This window comes from Xyrauchen texanus, chromosome 4 (assembly GCF_025860055.1).
Source record: "Xyrauchen texanus isolate HMW12.3.18 chromosome 4, RBS_HiC_50CHRs, whole genome shotgun sequence".
Lineage (NCBI taxonomy): Eukaryota > Metazoa > Chordata > Actinopteri > Cypriniformes > Catostomidae > Xyrauchen > Xyrauchen texanus.
The window spans coordinates 28,423,436-28,441,680 of NC_068279.1; the positions used below are offsets into that span (position 1 = coordinate 28,423,436).

The following is an 18,245-nucleotide window of genomic DNA, read 5'->3' on the forward strand; positions in this document are numbered from 1 at the left end:
AATTAAGCCAATAATAATAACCACTTTAAATATATAGTACTTCACTCTAATAATGCAATAAAAAGGTTGGTTGGATATCAGTGGCCTGTAGTTTTATCTTTGGGAAACACTTTAATTTAAAAAAACAATTATAAAACAAATTTTATCTACTGAACAGCTTATAAAATGTTTATTTCTATAAAATTAAATGAGCAGAACCTTCAAAACGTTTAAAGGACAAAAACATTTATTTAGATCTCTTTGTTGGGAAGACCACAATATAGTACAAATAAAAAAAAAGAACTGTGACATAACATGTAGTTTCATGATTCAATAGCCGCTCACAAAGAGAGACAGACATTGCAATAAACCTGCCGATATACAGTTTAAAAAGAAAAAGCAGAACAGACATTGTGCTATGGAAAGCAACATTTGTATAGCCTTTCAGTACATTGCTGGAAGGCAGACAATGTTTTACAGTTTTTCCTCAATCACTTTGGCCATTTTTCAAAACAGTCTTAACATTCACTAAACTGTAAGTGTAATTGTCACAACTGTTTTATGGGACATCACAACTCTATTGCATGTCTGCAAAATGTAGTAACTCACCCAAAACATTTAATTCATGCTTCAAAACCTAGTTATTTTGTCAGTAAATTGGCCAATGCCACCAAAATGTAAAGTTTTTTTATTTATTTTTTTGTCATTGTGTGAGCCATACTGGTCAAAATGTTTAGATGTCAGTCAACCATGGAAATATTTGTTATTCACAAATTTCATATTTGTTCTACTTTGAAATTCTTGTATAGGACAGTAAGCAGTCAGTGTCAGTTTTGTTTAGCTGAATACTATTATGTATCACACTGAGCTTTTTAGATACCAATTTCAACAGAATGTAAAAGTTTACTGAAAAGTCAATACTGTACAATACTGTAGTACACAGAAAAAGGATATGCACATATGTATACAGTTTATTTTTGTAGCAATGTTTTACATGTAAACAGAAGATTCACATTTGCATGTCCATTTTTACACATTTCTTACATGTAAAGTAATATATAGTGAAAAAAACCCCTGCTGTAGTTCTGTAAAAAACAAATTGTACCTCCTCACAGTACGTAACACTATAAGTTAATATCTTCTTGAGGACATCCTGTTGCTTTTGTTGATCTGGCCAAATATTTAGCAGACATCACAAATATTCCATGCCATTGATATTTATGGAATATACATGTATGTCAGACAGATATTGATAATTGAATGGATCATTTTGCATGTGCTCACAAGATGAAATAATATTTAGAAGTTGTGAAGAGTGACAATTTTACTAAGAATCAACTCATCAGTTTTAATCAGCAAGACATGTGCATTTAGTTATTGTGAAAATTGTAGACAATTGTACTTTATTTGCACACATGCCAAAATGCAATTTGCTTAAATTAATAAGAAATTCAAATCAGTTGTGAACAAGAATCGAATTGTTCAGAGATTAACTTGTTTTGAAAAAAAAAATATTCTCATTTGAGAACTGAGCCAAAGCAATTGAGAAAAACTAAAATGAACACTAGCTGTATTTCACAAATCCTTAACTTGGTGTCCTAGAAGGATGTCAGATCCTGACAATTTGACTCCACGTGATTTCAACTGATGATTCAGTTCCACTGTGAACTTACTAAGCTTAATATACTGAATAGTGTTCAATACATTTTAAAATTGTTAGTGGTAAACTGAGCAAGAGCACAACTTAAAAGCAAAAGAAAATGGTAAACAAAAGGCATCTGCCTTACAATTTTTTCCAACTGTTACACACAAAATCTTTTCATCTTTTCAAAATCTTTTTTGTATTGTGTGATCATGCCTTTTTATGTGTTTTTTATATATTTTTTTTTTTTTTTTTTTATTTTGCTATGTAAAGCGCTCTGAGAATTAACTTTTAAAAGCGCTATACAAAATAAAGTTATTATTATTATTATTATTATTATTATTTTCATGTCACACGATTTTTTAAACCTTTCACTCAAAGTGCAAAACTACACACCAAATCTCCAAAACCATAAGCTATTTCTCAGCCTTTGACTCAGTTGTCAAATTGCATAAAACACTTTTTTCAAAACACTACACACAATTCTCTACCTAAAACACAAAAATCTAACAGGAAGTGTCTTGATTTCCTTTTCCAAACACAACCAATCAAAATGCTACACTTATTCACCAGGGCTGCGTTCAGCGCCGACAAAACGATGCACAACGTTTTTTAAACAGAAACGGTGATGCGTTGAACGCACTATTCTGATGACGCAAGAGTTGCAACTATGGCAGCTGAGAAGGCCATTCTTTTTGTTCTTTGTGAAGAATTTTCGGAGCCTGATGAAGTCGGTATAAATATGTGTTTAATACTGCAAAATATGCCCGATGTTACAGTTACTGCACTTGCCGCCCAGAACACGAGAGAACTTCCCAATCGAGTGAAGGGATTTGTGGAAACTGTGACGGAAGCACACATCTTACCTAATTCAGACTAAAACATCTATTTAGCCTCACATACTGACTTGATTTGTAGTTCATACTGTTTTAATACCCTGTATTTTCTTTCTCATTTTTAGGAAAAGCACTTAATTACCATTGTTTATTTCTATACCAAATGTCATACACTTGCAATGAAGCTAAAAATATAGCCTAAACAACTACATCATTATGTTGATATCCTATATTTTACAATAAAACTTACGACAAACATGTCTTCTAATATCCTCAGTTGATGCGTAAACCGAGCTGCATCGAACACATTTGTAAAATACTTTATTTGAACCCATTGTGTGAGTTCACTTTAATTCCGCGTGCTTTATATACATGTTGCTGCTGATTGGACTGCAGTTCTGACACACCCACCAAACAAGAGAAAACGCATCTCAAACCCCGTTGCACACCGGTGCACGCCGTTTCAAGGAAACATGACGTTCAACCCTGAAACCGTAGCAAAACGTTGCGCACCGTTTTGAACTTGAACGTGCCCCAGGTCTCTCACACACACTCCTCACATGTGCAAACACTAATTGCTTAACTGATCACTAACCAATCACTGCTTTACTGTAGTATAGGCCTATAAATAGGTCAAAGGTCAGATTACCTGTTTTGAACAATGGATGCCAACAATGGACAGAGAGCAAGATGAGTAGGCATTTTGTGTAGAGTTTTGAAAAAAGGAGACATAGTTTTGAAAATTTGTGTAAGCAGTTGGAAAAAACTGTAATAGAACTAATTATTCTATATGCATTTCTGCAAAATTGCAATGATGTGCAACAACCTTCAAAATATAAATGACACTGTTTTGCTTAACATTTGATCAATCCTGAAAAAGCCCAACCTCTTTGGTTTATGCAATGTTATAAAGGAGATTATATAAGACAAAGCGTCTTGTTTAGACTGTCACTTTAATGTAAAAATGCACATAAATTTAAATGTAATACTATTCAGTTTGTTAGAAGGGCTGTATGCTAGCTGCAAAAACAAATAAGTAAAAAACTAAATAGTATTGAAAAGAAAATACAATACTGAATGCTTAACTATTAGTATAACACTTTTTTCCAGATACTGCATATAAATAAATACTGCAGGTTACCCAAACACAGACACAAAGAAACATGTTTGTACTTGTTTTAAGATGGAGAAACCCACCTCAGGCAGATGCTGTGAAGCCCAACACTGCTTTACCCTATCAAGTGCCTTTTTTTTTAAATATTTAGATTGGAACAGCTAGTCACTTATGTAAAATTTATATGAAAAAAAGGCTATAAAAACAACTTATAATTAAAATAACCCCATACATCTCGCAATCATATTTTATAAACACTGAATGTGTTCAAGCTTCAAGACAATTAAAAATGGTAAACAACAGTCCTCGGGGCTGACCCTCCTACCCCAATATTCTAGGAATGAAGATGGTAGTCAGGGCAAGGGTGAGAATGACGGTAGTTGGTTATGAAGAGTGCAGATTGATGCCACCAGTAGAACATGAGTACCACCAGTATGTGCCAGACTTGATGGCTGGAGCCCAGGTAGTTCAGCTGACCTAGGGATTACAAAAAGAGCATTAAGCCTTAAATTAAGATGTTTTTGCATGGTCCCATCTCACTTTTCAGTCAGTTTAATTACAGCAGCAAGGAATGGTCTTTGGTTTAGTCCACCTTTAAACCATATCTCTCCTTTACCATCTTGTTTTCAAATTAGAAAAGAAATTTGAATTGTTTGCCGTATGACCTCTCTCTTAGGTAATCGTGGGTAGGAATTGTGCCATTAAACACTTTATTTTTAGTAAAGTTGAATAAATGTACACTGATGGCTTAAACAGAAGCATACACCATTGTTTAACAGCCTCTGAGCACACAGTAGTAGTAGTAGTAGTTTAGAAGTTAAATTTGTCTATGCAGAAAATTAATAGGATTTTTCCTTCGGAATCTGACTGCTGCACGCAATTAGTGATGGGAAGATCAAATAATTTGACTGACTTGGATCTTTGAATCTCATTCAGCAAAATGAGCAAATCTTAATTCAAGTCATTACATTCACTAGTCACGTGACAGCCGCATAAGATCTACAGGAAACAGAATAGATTAGTTCACTCCCGAGTACCGAATGGGTCTTCGGATCTAAAGCTATCCTTCATCTGTCACGTGACCATGAGTATGCTCTGCAAAGAAGACAGAATAATTCATTCACAAGTGACAATTACTGTTCTTTCATTATTTTTTCTCCTCTTTACGGCTTACAGTTCTGTGTGTTGCAGTTGTTTGTTTGTTTCGTGATCAATACATGTCAGTGTGACAATAAATACAAATTTTAAATCAAACAAAGTGTCATGATGAATTATTTCCAGGTATTTAATGCAGGAAGTGTTTACAAGAAAGTATTTTCTACCAAGTGTAAATTTGATGTAAAATTATGTAAAAAAAAAAATTAAATAATTAATTAGTAAATACTAGGGCTGCAACTAACGTTTTTTTGATAATCTTTTGATAGTGATTATTCGACTATCCTGTGATTATTGAAATTAATTGCTCTTAATTGATTCCGCTTGTGCACTGACATAAAATGTTGTATTAAACGTGCTTAGTAACAAAAAAAAGAGGAAAAAAATCCTATTGTTTTCAAGTGTTTTTTTCTTGTTTTCCATTTAAATTGGTCTAAAAATCCTTAAAACAAGATACTTGTGAAGCAACATAAGATCTTTGGACTTGCTTTAAGAGAATGTCTCTTAAATATAAGTGTATTTTGTATACAAGTGTACTTTTTTCACACGGTTATACTTCTGCGAGTGCAGTAAAGACAAAATATACTTTATATTCAAGATCTATTTTCTAAAAGTCTAAATATCTCACATGCTGCTTCTCAGGTGAATGAATCTTTTTTTTTTATATATTTTGAAATTATTGTATTTTTAATATTATATTTAACATTCTCAGACAACACATTTTTCTTCTGCAGTATAGCTGCTAAAGAAAATGAACATTGTTTTAAAAGAGTTTTAAGTATTTATATTGGAAAACAAGCCAAAACAAAAACAAATAAAAAATGTATTTTGTTGCAGTATAATGGGGCAAAGACCTCTCTCACCTTTCTGTTCACTTCAATCCATCTTTAACTCACAAAAAACCAAACTCTGAAAATAAAGCTGCGTATTGCCAATTTTCTTCACGATAAGAAATGCACAGTGACATATTTTATGATTCAATCTCTCCCCCTTAGATCGGGACACTCTCGCAACTCAGAGGCGGCACTGACCACACAGAGAAATGCCAGAGTTTGTAGTTAATTACATAACCTGCTTCCGTAATATTTGAACTTTAATAAAGCTATAACGCATTAAAACTGCATTTAAGATGTAACGCCGGGGTGTTTCCTTTAAAGATCTCCGACTCCACTTATTCCACAACGAGAGTGCTTCTGGAATTACTTATTTGGTATTTTTGTATAATTCCCTTGTACTTTGTGATGTACCTCACTTGAAGCTGTCGATTCTAAACTGATTATGCAAAAAGACAACACTGGTATCGAATCAGGATCAGCCGATATTGAGATTTCTGGTATCGGAAGAGAAAAAGTGATATCGGTGCATCCCTACTTTAAAGAGATATTTATTCCACAACGAGAGTGCTTCTGTATTAACTAATTTTGTATTTTTGTAATATAATTCCCTCATATTTTGTGATCTACATCACCTGGAACTGTTTGGAAATTTTAGAGTGCATCTGGCCTGTGAGCTGTGTAATTCTTCCTCAGTCAGGTGTGAACTGCAGTGCTGCTCTCACATGTCATCATTACAGTTTAACGTGATCTCATATTACGTTAAATGAGATCAAACGACTACTTGACAAGTACAATTTTTTTTTTGTCATGGTTTCAGCCCTAGTAAATTCAAAGTTTAAAGCTAACACTTTATAACCAAATTCAGTGTTACAGAAAATAACTATCTTGAGAGAAATATTCAAAGTTATAAATAGCAAGAAACAAAGATCAAATTTGTGTAACTGTAAGGGAAAATAATAAAATGCAGCGGTCACATGTTAAATGATCGAAAGTACCTGAAGACCGACTTGTGAGGTGAACTAATCATTTATTTTTCCTGTACCAATCCTATGGGTACCAATGCGGCTGTCATGTATGAAATTAAATAAAGACTCGTACCTGAAGACTTGTAAGGTGAACTAATAATAATAATTTCTGTTTCCTGTACAGAGCCAATGTGGCTGTCCCGTGTCAAATGAACAAAACACAAACAGATTTTGAGAATGCGCAGCCACAAAAAAAACTACTCTTTCTTCTGAGTCATATAAAAATCTGGTTAAAAATGAACGGATCGTTCATGAATGACCCATCACTGCACTCAATAGTACATTCATCATCTAAAAGGGTAAAATTAGAAATATTTCCTACCTGGAAAATAACGCTCTGGAACTTTGGACATGTAGAAGATGATAGCAGCTATAGCAAGTACATACATTATCAGCAGTCTGGCAACAAATTCCTAAAAAATAACAAAATAGAGATTATCTGCAATGTTGAGAGTACTAGGCATATAATATTCAAATATTTTGCAGGAATCTTGCCTGGACTACATCTGAGCTGAAACCCCCACTGAGCCATATCCAATGAAAGGTGGGAATAAGGCCATATCCTGCTACAGCACAGAATATAATGGAGCGCAGCTTCTGCCACTTCTTGGTCAAGTAATGAGGGTGTATCTGAGCAAAGAACACTGCTAGCATCATGGCAAGAACAATTAACAGATACATCTGCCGCCAGTACTGCAAAGACAGACACAAAAATCAGACAAAACAATCATTAGAAATTGTCTTTAAACTAGCTACATGACCTGCAAACACATGGAGGTCATCTTTATGGGCACAACACAGACAGACAAAAACATCTACTGATTTACAAACAAATTTCACTTGTTCTGCAGGAGAAAGCCGATGCAAGAAAAAGCAATGGAGAAAACAGTCTCTCTTTCTCTTGGGGCACTTGGCTGATTGAGTAGTCATCCAAAAAGCAAAGCTAAACACTTGGCAGGGGGAGAGTGGAGATGGCTCACCCACGTGTGAATGTCATATGGTGGGGAACAGAAGTGACAGAGTGGGTCCACGAACACAGCCATCTGCTTTGGGCTGGAGCAGATTTCTGCCGCATTCTGGGGCACAATAAGCCAGCACTTCCAATATGCAGGGAGAACCATGTGGATCAGCGTGGCCAAAAGCGGCGGTGCTCGGCAAATAGCAAGTGGGAGTGGAGAGAACAAGAGCAAGCAGCTTGCTCAGGATATTCAAGATCCAAGTTTTCAGAAAACTGCACCGAAATCTCGAAACAAAGATTGAAAGCCAAGCAGCACCTCTTAGTTTTATACAGGCAGTACACAGGGGGTCCATTGTGCAAACTAACAGGAAGGGAGGAACAAAGTATCATACCACAAAATCAAAGACATACTACTACAGTGTTACAGTAATCTCAAGGGGAATGTCAACATGGTACACCTCTTAACAGGACTCCTGCCTGTGTCTAAAATGGACTAAAATAATTGATTGCGACAATAATTTAAAATCTAGTCGCCATTGGAGACAGCTGGGATGTGTGCATTCATATGCGGTTTCATCAGGTTTTATCTAGTGAGTTATTAAATACATATTTAGAGCATGCAATAATGTGTCTCGAGCCGCTTTTCTATGGCATTATTTTTATATCAACAGAACTTGAATTTTAAAAAACCTCTGAATTAATGATCTTGAAAAAAGATTGTGTAATTTGATGTTATCAGAAAATGTTGTTCATTTTAAATATTTTAAAATATTTTGTGTGAATTCACCTAAAAAAATTCAGGTTCTGAAATTCAAGTTTTTATTATTCAAGTGGTGGATTTCAGGTCATGAAATTCAGGTCTCAATATTCAGGTTGTTGAATATGGGTTGAGAAATTCATGTGGCAACATTTGAGGATGACATCCGGGAATGTAAGGAAGAGCAAACAAGCGTCAATGTAATCCATCTCTCTCTTGGAGAATCGCAAAGTGATTTATAAAAATGTATATATATATTAAAAAAAAAAAAAAAAAAAAATCGCTGTCTGATGAAAAAAAGGAATTGTTCAAGAGCATGGAAAAACTATTTTTCTCATAAACAATCTTACAAGATACTTGTTTAAAAGACTGTCTGATTAAACCTCTTCATCTTTAATTTCGAAGCAAAATTCAAACAGTAGGAAGAGGTCATTGGTTGCATTTCGTCTATGGTAAAAAAGTCACATTTTCCAAAAGTGGAGATATATATATTAGTCAATGTCAGATGAAAAAATATTTTTGATCTCACAACCATTTAACAATGTAAAGAAATGTATATTTAATTTTTAGATTAATTATTTAATACTTAGACTACAAATTTATTTTTTTTTTTTTTGCAGACTTGCAGTTAAAAAAAAGAAAAGGTTTTGAATGGGTATTCGTTTCCACTGGTAAATTTCCTTTGCCCATATCATTATGAAATTAGTTTCTTGATTAAGCTTGCTCATTTGCTCTTCCTTGCATTCCCAGATGTCATCCTCTAATTTTGCCACCTGAATTTCTCAACCTGTATTCAACAACCTGAATATTGAGACCTGAAATTTACAACCTGAAATCCACAACTTGAATAGTTAAAACCTGAATTTTATTAGCCGTTTTAATACAAAATGTTTTCAAATATTTAAAATTAACAGCAACATTTTTCGATAACATCAAATTACACACAGTATATTTTCAAGATCATGAATTTGGAGGCTTTTTCAAATTCAAGCTCTGGTGATATAAAAAAAAATATGCCATACTTTTCACCTGTTCTGTTTCTGAGGAGCTTGCTGCACTGCACGCAACAACAAACCCAGCGCGGAAGAGTCGAGACCAAATTACTCTTTTGAACTGGGTCTCTTACATGAATTGCCCAAAAAGAACAGATGGTTTGAACTCGTTAGCTCAGGTTAGCAGTTTGAATCAAGAGTCACTTTCTCAGTGAATCAGCCATAGTGACAGTGAGTTCACAACTAGGAGTGCATACGTTTCAAAATAAGAGTCTGTTTTGGCTTCTTTATAATTAAAAGCCCTGCATTATGAACCACTTTCTCTTTTCCTTCTGGTTATTACTGATTGAGATGGGGTACCAAAAACTGCATTTGGGATTTAATTCAATTTGCACTCTAGTCTGTACTCTGTGTCTGGTCCATCGGTAGCAGTAAAGAAGGACCAAAGCAATATTTTAAAACAATTTCAATTATATAAAACAGTCTTTCGGATGAGACATTAAACAGAGTTCCTGACTCTCTGTGGTCATTAAAAATCCCAGGGCACGTCTCGTAAAGAGTAGGGGTATAACCCCGGTGTCCTGGCCAAATCCCTCCCATTGGCCCTGATCAATCATGGCCTCCTAATAATCACCATCCCTGAATTGTCTACATCACTCTACTCTCCACCAATAAATAGTGTGCGGTGGACGTTCTGGCGCACTACGGCTGCCGTCGAATCATCCAGGTGCATGCTGCACACTGGTGGTGGTTGAGGAGATTCCCTCTGTACTATGTAAAGCGCTTTGAGTGCCTAGAAAAGCACTATAAAAATTTAAGGAATTATTATTATTATTATTATTATATATGAGCTCAAGCTTTTGACACTTAGGACAATTGAGGGTCTTGTACACCACTATTACACAAGGAGCAAACAGTCATTGATGCTCAAGAAGGCAACACACTACTATATGCATACTATCCTTTATGTAAATATCTGTTATGTAGATTCTGAAGGGTAGTACCAAATAAAACAAATATTTTCTCTTACATTTGCATAAATTATTAAAGGGGTATGAACATTTATGAGACAAAAGGTGAATCCAAACTTATCTTCTGAACTACACATACTGTATATTAAATCTCAGATTAATGGGTTATCATCAGCAGTAATGGGTATCGTGCCTTACTCATCCCTGCCTTCCTGAATCTGGGAGGGACAGGGGGAGGGAAACAATAATGATTAGAATAGGGGGTACTTCCTGTAACAGTGTAGTACCCCCAACAACAAAAAAAAACACTGTAAAATTTAAAAGAGAGGGAAAAGGCAAACACGGAGCAGCAGAGGGAGAGAGAGAATTAAAAAAACACTTACTCGCCAGTTCTCCGATACGCCGCAACTTGGTCCTCGGCCACCACTCCACCCTCTAACGGACGACAGCTGCGACTCCCCGGGCGGATCGGAGGCAGTCCTCCGGTCCCTGGTGGACAGAATGCCCAGACACGTTCTCAGGGAACAGAGGGGATTTCCCCCACCCCTGGCAGCAGTTCTCCCGCTCCAGGTGGTCGGCCGGGAGCCCCTCCCTGCTCGCGGTCGGCGGTCCTCTCTTGACCCCTCCGTGTTTGGCGGCAGGTAAGGGTCTCCCCCCGCCCCAGGCAGCGGCCCTGACCACTCCAGGTGGTCGGTTATGAGCCCCTTCACCCCTCACGTTTGGTGGGCGGGCTTCTCCGCTTCCCTGCGGCGGGGCTCCTCCATCCCCCGGCAGATGGCCACGGCTGCTCTGTTGAGGTGGATGGTAGCGGCAAGAACTCTACACTACGGCATATCCCTCCTCCTTCCTGGGATTCGGCACCAGTGTAAAGCAGTTCAATTGAAAGGAGGCGGCGAGAACCGGCTTGACAATATAAACATTTAATTATATAAAAAGACACACACAAAAATCACACACGGGGCAGCTGCCCGTAAATGCTCTCTCTCCCCCTCCCACCACCGTCGGCCTTTATCCCTCTCGGAGACTTGATTAGGCTGATAAGGGACCGGGTGTGCCCTCCGCCCTGTCACAGTTACCCAAATCGCTTTCAATAAAATCTAATAAATGGAGGATAACAACAGTAACAGATAAATCTCCCAATCCATCTCAACTCATTACAGATAAATGGTAAAAAAAATATTTTTACTAAACAAATATAACAAGTATTCACAGCACACATACACACCAGACGGTTGTACCCCAGGAAAAGGTGAACTCTTGCTCTGTATCTGTTGCACAGGTAACATATGCCCACAACACAAGCAGGCGAACCATCTGCTGCTAGAGACCACAGTGGGATGATGCACCTCAAGCCACCTAATTAATCTACCGGTCCACAATTGTCATTACCTCCAAATGCACAAAACACAAACACCGTGCAGATCTCTCCATATCATTCACTTGAGCCTTATATGCTTGGATCAATCTCTACCATAAACATTTATTACCATGCTTATGAATGGGAGGTTTACTGTACCTCCAGCCCCCACACCCCTCCCCTGACCCAGAATGGTTTAACTGGAGCACCTTGTTACTCTGTAATTACTCCGCCCCCACTGTCTCAAAAACTGCACGTACATTATTGCAGTAGAAGGCGTAGAATACTCCAGTTACATAACAGCCTAGAATTCCGACAGAGATTCCAGCGTAGTCCAGCGTCATCCAGCGCCGGCTGGTCTTTTCGGAGCGGTGGCAGCAGAACAGGTGATAACCCACGGAGCACAGCATGCACACCTGTGAAGTGTTTTTTGATCCACTGAGCCTCATATACGCACAAAATGTTCACAATCTACTAGCACATGTAAAGGAACAGCTGAAAGCTGCATTGTGAACCTATACAGTTTTTTGTCTTCACATAATTCGATGTAGGCCATATATACATTTTGTATGTGATTCTTACGGCTCTATAAGAGAATACCCACCACAATGGCCTTGGAAAATCAGTGAATCTGTTATCCTAATAGAGAGGGTGGTAGTGGAGACACTTTGCCTAATCCTAATGTTTAAGAGAATAGCTGCCAAGGATAGAAGCTGCTACTTTCTATCTATTAACGATGGCACTATAGCAGCCTAAAACAGATAAAGAATTTGTAATTTTTAAAAAGACAATTTTTAATTAATTTAATATTTGGCAAAAGTGAATGTGAAGTGTGCAAAAAAACTGTTTAGCTTATCACAACCATAATTTATATATTTTCTGATTAAGGGCAATGATCTATCATCAGTTTTTATTCAAAAGGCTGGACCCAACCAAACAAAAACCCACATACAATAAACAATAAACATAACAATTCTGAAGAGCAATTTTTGAAGGGGACACCAAGGTTTTTTTTGTTGTTGCCCCGTTTGCATTTGTATTATTTTATTTCTTAAACAATTATTTTAAGAATATATATCATTATATTATTTACAATACACATATTTTAATGATAATTTAAGGGGGGGACAACCCTCAGATAGGGGGGGTCCTTTCCGCCTATGCTCGACCTCATACCAGATTTGTATGACTTTCTTCTGCAGAACACAAAGGAAGATATTTAGAAGAATATTTCAGCTCTGTGGGTATATACAATACAAGTGAATGGGTGCCAAAATTTTGAAGCTCCAAAATCCACATTAGGGCAACAAAAAAGTACTCCAGACGACTCTGGTTTAAGTCTTTTTTCCCATTCACTTTCTCATTCTGTTTTCGGTGATTCACATTCTAAATGCACATTGCACCCTACTGGACAGAGAGGACAATTTATGACAAAAAATTACTTAAATATTGATCTGTTTCTCACTCAAACCTATCATATCATGTCTGAACACATGGATTAAACCACTCTTTAAAGCATTAAAGCATCTCATATAGATGCTCCCTTTGTGTGGGTTTTGGAGCTTCAATATTATGGCACCCATTCGCTTGCATTGTGAGGACCTACAGAGCTGAGATAATTTTTGAAGAATTTCATTTGTGTTCTGCATAAAAAAAGTTATACACATCTGGGATGCCAGGAGGGTGAGTAAATGATGAGGGAATTTTCATTTTGGGGTGACCTATCCCTTTAAGAGCACTTTAAATGGATCCACCCCAGCAGTTGACATACAACTAGACGTTATTTCACAATTCAGTCAATGCATAAAAGAGTACCTGGAAGCAGAAGAGACCTATGGAGTAGATGACATAGTCCTCCCTAGATGCTCCTAATGAAGGCAACACTGCCAGCAAATCATAGACTCCCAGTGTAAAGAACAAGAAGAATCCCAACATATGACTCCAGATGTTTACCGTCTCATTGGACAGAATGAAAAGGCTAAAATAATAATAAATATATAAAATTAAGGATGGGCATTCTGCCACAGGCACTACCATTTCATAATTTTACCATTAAATAACAGTGTTACTCTCTCAACAGACTTATATTATGTCACGTTATTAATAAAATGCAAAAATATTTGTTATGTATTTGAATGATTAAAAGACACATTTTAAAGACAAAGATGTGAGTAGGACATGCACTCACCTTTTAATGCACAGTCTAGAGGTCAGATAGGCTCTGTAGCCATCAGTGATATAAGGATTTTCCCTAAGAAACCCTGGCACTTGCTCATAAGTGTACAGGCGAATTCCTCTGGGCACCAGAACTGGCCAATACTGGTAGCTTCCCAATTCAATATACTGAGCATTTTTCAGCACCTTTGCTGATGGCATTATGATATTCAGTCTCTCACTCAGAGTCCTAAAGACACACATATGCAACAAAATACACACGTAAAAGGGGGGAAAATCCTTGACACAATACCGATAAATATTTTATAGTAACAAAATTCCCTTCAATGATCTGTACTAGAAAACACTGTATATTAACACTGCGCTGAAAATAAGAAGCGGCTGTATTCAGGTGCAAATTTCTTACATGTAATTTAGAACCGAAACTTAAAATGACGTAAACGTTTGAAGTAAACTCGCTGTCCAACAAGTTGTCGGAGTAGACGGCTAAGCACTAAAGAACTTTCACACAAACACACAGATATACACAACGTATTAATCTCCAGAACGCTGAACATATTTATTATAATAATAAATTATTAATTTCATATAGCTAGATAAATGTCTTCATCACCAAATAATCAATCTCACTGTAGTGTATATAAACTAGGTAAACAGCTCAATGCTATTCACATCTAGCAAGTGGGTTATTAAGAGGTGTTCGCTTAACTGTGAACGAAAACTTACCATTGAATGAAATAAATATTTGCATTGAAAAATCTTTTGTATAGATAAGGCTCATGAGCAAAAATAATATTCCTTCCTCAGACTCATGTTAGCCCGACAACAAGACGTGCTGTCTTGCTAGCAGCTGTCAGGCTAACAGGCTAATTTAGAGATTAATTCATGTCACATGTAACCTGAGGCTTTAATCCCGGTCTGTCTTCAATTGTCCTGTGATAATTTTATCAATCCTCTCAAGTCCTATGATAACATGTCGAGTATATTATAATAATGAAGCTAACATAAATTCGAGGAAATAATATTTTTAAACCTAATTTCTAAGACTGGCATCCTTTGTTCCCTATTTATTTGTTTATTTAGCTTCAAGTTGCAACCTATGAAAAGAAAGGGGGTTTGCCATGTTTACGTTTTTCATGTTTACTCCGTAAAAAATTCGTTGATTAGTTGTTTTTACACTTTGATTAGCAATAGGCACATTAAACACTCAATATGATTCTCCGGCATCAGTTCTGGATATTGTTCCAATACTGATTCAGTGTTATCTATTGAAATGCAAAATTGTTAATTTGGATCTTTTCCCCACAGGAAATCTAAGTTAATAAAATACTAACATGTGGCTGCAACGTCACTCATTTTCCCAAAGCACTAATTGTATTCATTGACTGAGTTAAGACCTGTAGGTGACAGACTGCTGTCAACATGATTTGAAGAAGACTTTTTATTATTATTATTTTTATTTTATCTCAGTTGTAATCTTGTGTGATACTCCTCTGGGGCTAGAATCACACTTCATCTTCCCTCAACATCTACACCCATGATAATTACCTTCTCAAGTGGGAGTGTGTTCTTCATTAGCACTCCTAATTCACCTTTCAGCATTTATTTTCTTCTTAACAGGCTGTCATCAGCATTGCCAAGGCAATTTGCCTGACTCCAGCAAATCCACCATGTCAGTGAAAGAGTGGCATCACATTTTTGGTTCCAGTGTCTTTCATTAAAAATATGTGTACTAAATGTTATTGTTTAGTGAAATTTGGGTTCACACTCACTCATTAAAACATTTTACATATCAAGAAAAAAAGTAATAAAAAACTAAAACAAAGTTTAAATCATATATACTCTCATGAGATGTAGAAGCTAGTCAGACTCAGTATGCCTACATTTACATTTATGCATTTGGCAGACGCTTTTATCCAAAGCAACTTACAGAGCCCTTATTACAGGGACAATCCCCCCGGAGCAACCTGGAGTTAAGTGCCTTTCTCAAGGACACAATGGTGGTGGCTGTGGGGATCGAACCAGCTACCTTCTGATTACCAGTTTACCAGTTATGTGGTTTAGACCACTACACCACCATCACTGCCTAATGAAAGACCTTTTGTTTTACATGGAGTGGGACACCTCATGGGGGCTGACATGAGATCTTGTGACCAACCGAATGTTCGCATTATCTTGGTAACACCCATGTAATTGGACTCTATTACTCATGGGGTAAATTAATAATGGCTGACTGCAAATAGCACCTTCCTACGGCTGTGTCTAGAAGGTAACACCCCGACAGCCTAAGTCTCACAAGAGTCTCATTTGCAATTATTAAGGTTAGTTTTATGGTCAGAATAAGTGATAGGGTTAAGGTTAGGCGTAGAGGTTGGTGTTGGATTTCTGTAAGACTCCAAATAAACAGTGTTTAGCAGCTCTCCTATGATTTTAGGTAACCGGACAATTAGGGATCTAGACAAAATCCCCTTCCTACAATGGCATCGGCAATTAAAAACTTTTGCACGATTCTGCATCCACACCACTAGGTGACATTTTAAGTCCAAGACAACTGTCATATTAGCTAGCATAAACAAAAAATTGTTCTTATGATTTGCTCCCTCATCTTCACCTTCTCTAAACCTCTTGTTTCTCGGTCCAAGCCAACCCCCACACACAGATCTCCACTGGTGCCCATGATATGGCTCCCAACCAAGAGCAGACATCAAGTCCAATAACAAGGAAACAGTCATTGTAGAAGAGGTTGGCCAAGTGTCTTACTGAGAAACATTCCAGTGAGTAAAAGACATTGCCACCGTGACAGCGGCCTCGCTAAGGCCTGTCAGTGCTCCCCTGCTCTGGTCACTTTTATTTATTATCTCCGCCACAAGACATCTGCTGCCGCCATGCCTCTGTCCTCGCCGTCCACACAGAAGGTGCACATCAACGTTTCCACCACAACCTGGACCGAAGTCCAGCTTGCAGGCGGGAGATGCCACACTTTGCTCCAATAGGATGTGTGTCGTATTCGATCCCACTCCCTGCCGACTGATTAGCAGGATACAGGGACGGAATGTGGCTTTGCGAGCTCTCAGAGTCTCAGACTGATACTTACAAGATCAGAGTGCCTTTGTTTGTTTGGTATCTGTTGTCTGGTCATGAGTCTATTTTGGGGAGCTGACACTTTGAGAGAGCTCTGGAGCCATCTGAAGAGGCCTAGTTTGCCGCCAGTTCCTGAACAGTGGGAAGTGAACAAGGGTACTGCACTGACCTTGACACAAAATGGCAGAGGCAGTTTCTTGTTTTTGAGGGAAAAAAGAAGACCTCATGCAGTTTAAAATGCCACTTGGCATGTATTTTTCCTGAAAATAATAACTAGAACAAATACAATATATATATTTTTTTTTTGCAGTGAGGATAGATGTCCTCAGAATACACATTTGCTCTCTTTGTATGTGTTTGCAATTGGTGGAAAATGGATATTTACACTATTTCATGAAACAAAAGGACATCCACATGTTAGATCCGGTTGGTTTCACATGAACATCTTAACGGACAAAATTACAGATATTATCACTGCACCAACTTACACCTGCAGATGTTAAAAGTGAGCATGTGCATTAATGCAGGATTTTTACCTAATATATACCCCTAAAATGACTTTACTTGAAGTGACCCAATGTACCTGATTTAGTTGCAATATATAATATTTTTGACTTGAATAAAACCAGTTACTTTGGATTTTACTGCATGAAGTTCATTTTTACAGTGGTTTAACCCTCTGTTGTGTTCACCATATTGTTCATATTGCTTCACAGAGGTTCATATGAGTTTAAATCATGACTGGAGATTTCTGATTAATCTTATTTCTCTAAGTGAAAGTTCCATCTGCATAACAATATTGGGAAGAATTGAGCTTTAATTGACTTACATTTATATCTTCAATAAGATGTAAATTTGGCTCTAAGACTATAATTCCATAGAGAACAAAAGAAAGGGAAAACAATTTCCACAATAAGCAAGAGATTAGGTCAGACAATGCAATTGTTCTTCTGCATTTAGCATTTGCCGGAATAAGATTAAAATCTTGTGATATTAACGACTGTTTGCCGAGTGTCACTTTTGCTGTCAGCATGAAATGCTCTAAATCCTCATTTATGGGAAAAATCATAAGCCTGACTATGGGACCCAGACATGCTAAGCATGCTAAGCACTGATTACTTATTTTTTTATATACGCACTTTGTTATAAAAATTATTATTATTACAGTTTAATAATAACACAAACACACACACACACACACACACACACACTGTGTTTGAAACTTAAAATTTCAAGCAATTTGTGGAAGAATACATTATGGCAGTCGTGTTCTGGCACTGCTCTTCTGGCGGATGAATCTCCCAATTTGAGCTTACTTTAACATCGACTGTATGTGATCATGACAGGAGTCATAACGTGATATTTTC

At 37.0% G+C, this 18,245-nt stretch overlaps 1 protein-coding gene across 1 annotated transcript; it reads right to left on the minus strand.

Moving 5' to 3' along the window:
• Nucleotides 1-67: 67 nt before the first annotated feature.
• Nucleotides 68-14,650, minus strand: paqr3a (progestin and adipoQ receptor family member IIIa). The gene is made up of 7 exons (XM_052121085.1): nucleotides 14,524-14,650; nucleotides 13,811-14,026; nucleotides 13,438-13,600; nucleotides 11,883-12,038; nucleotides 7,083-7,280; nucleotides 6,910-7,000; nucleotides 68-4,048 (listed from the first exon to the last, which is right to left on the minus strand). Exons 2-7 carry the CDS (start codon nucleotides 13,996-13,998, stop codon nucleotides 3,906-3,908), a joined length of 939 nt encoding a protein of 312 aa, XP_051977045.1. The 5' UTR covers nucleotides 13,999-14,026; nucleotides 14,524-14,650; the 3' UTR covers nucleotides 68-3,905.
• Nucleotides 14,651-18,245: the final 3,595 nt, after the last annotated feature.

Bases quoted from the DNA above. Each gene is read 5' to 3' on its own strand.
- paqr3a (XM_052121085.1), bottom strand. From the start codon at position 13,998: ATGCCATCAGCAAAGGTGCTGAAAAATGCTCAGTATATTGAATTGGGA. The intron at 7,001-7,082 runs GCAAGATTCCTG...GTTATTTTTTAG, and splicing joins TCAGCTCAGATGTAGTCCAG to GAATTTGTTGCCAGACTGCT. The intron at 4,049-6,909 runs GTAGGAAATATT...TGTAATCCCTAG, and splicing joins TCCAGAGCGTTATTTTCCAG to GTCAGCTGAACTACCTGGGC.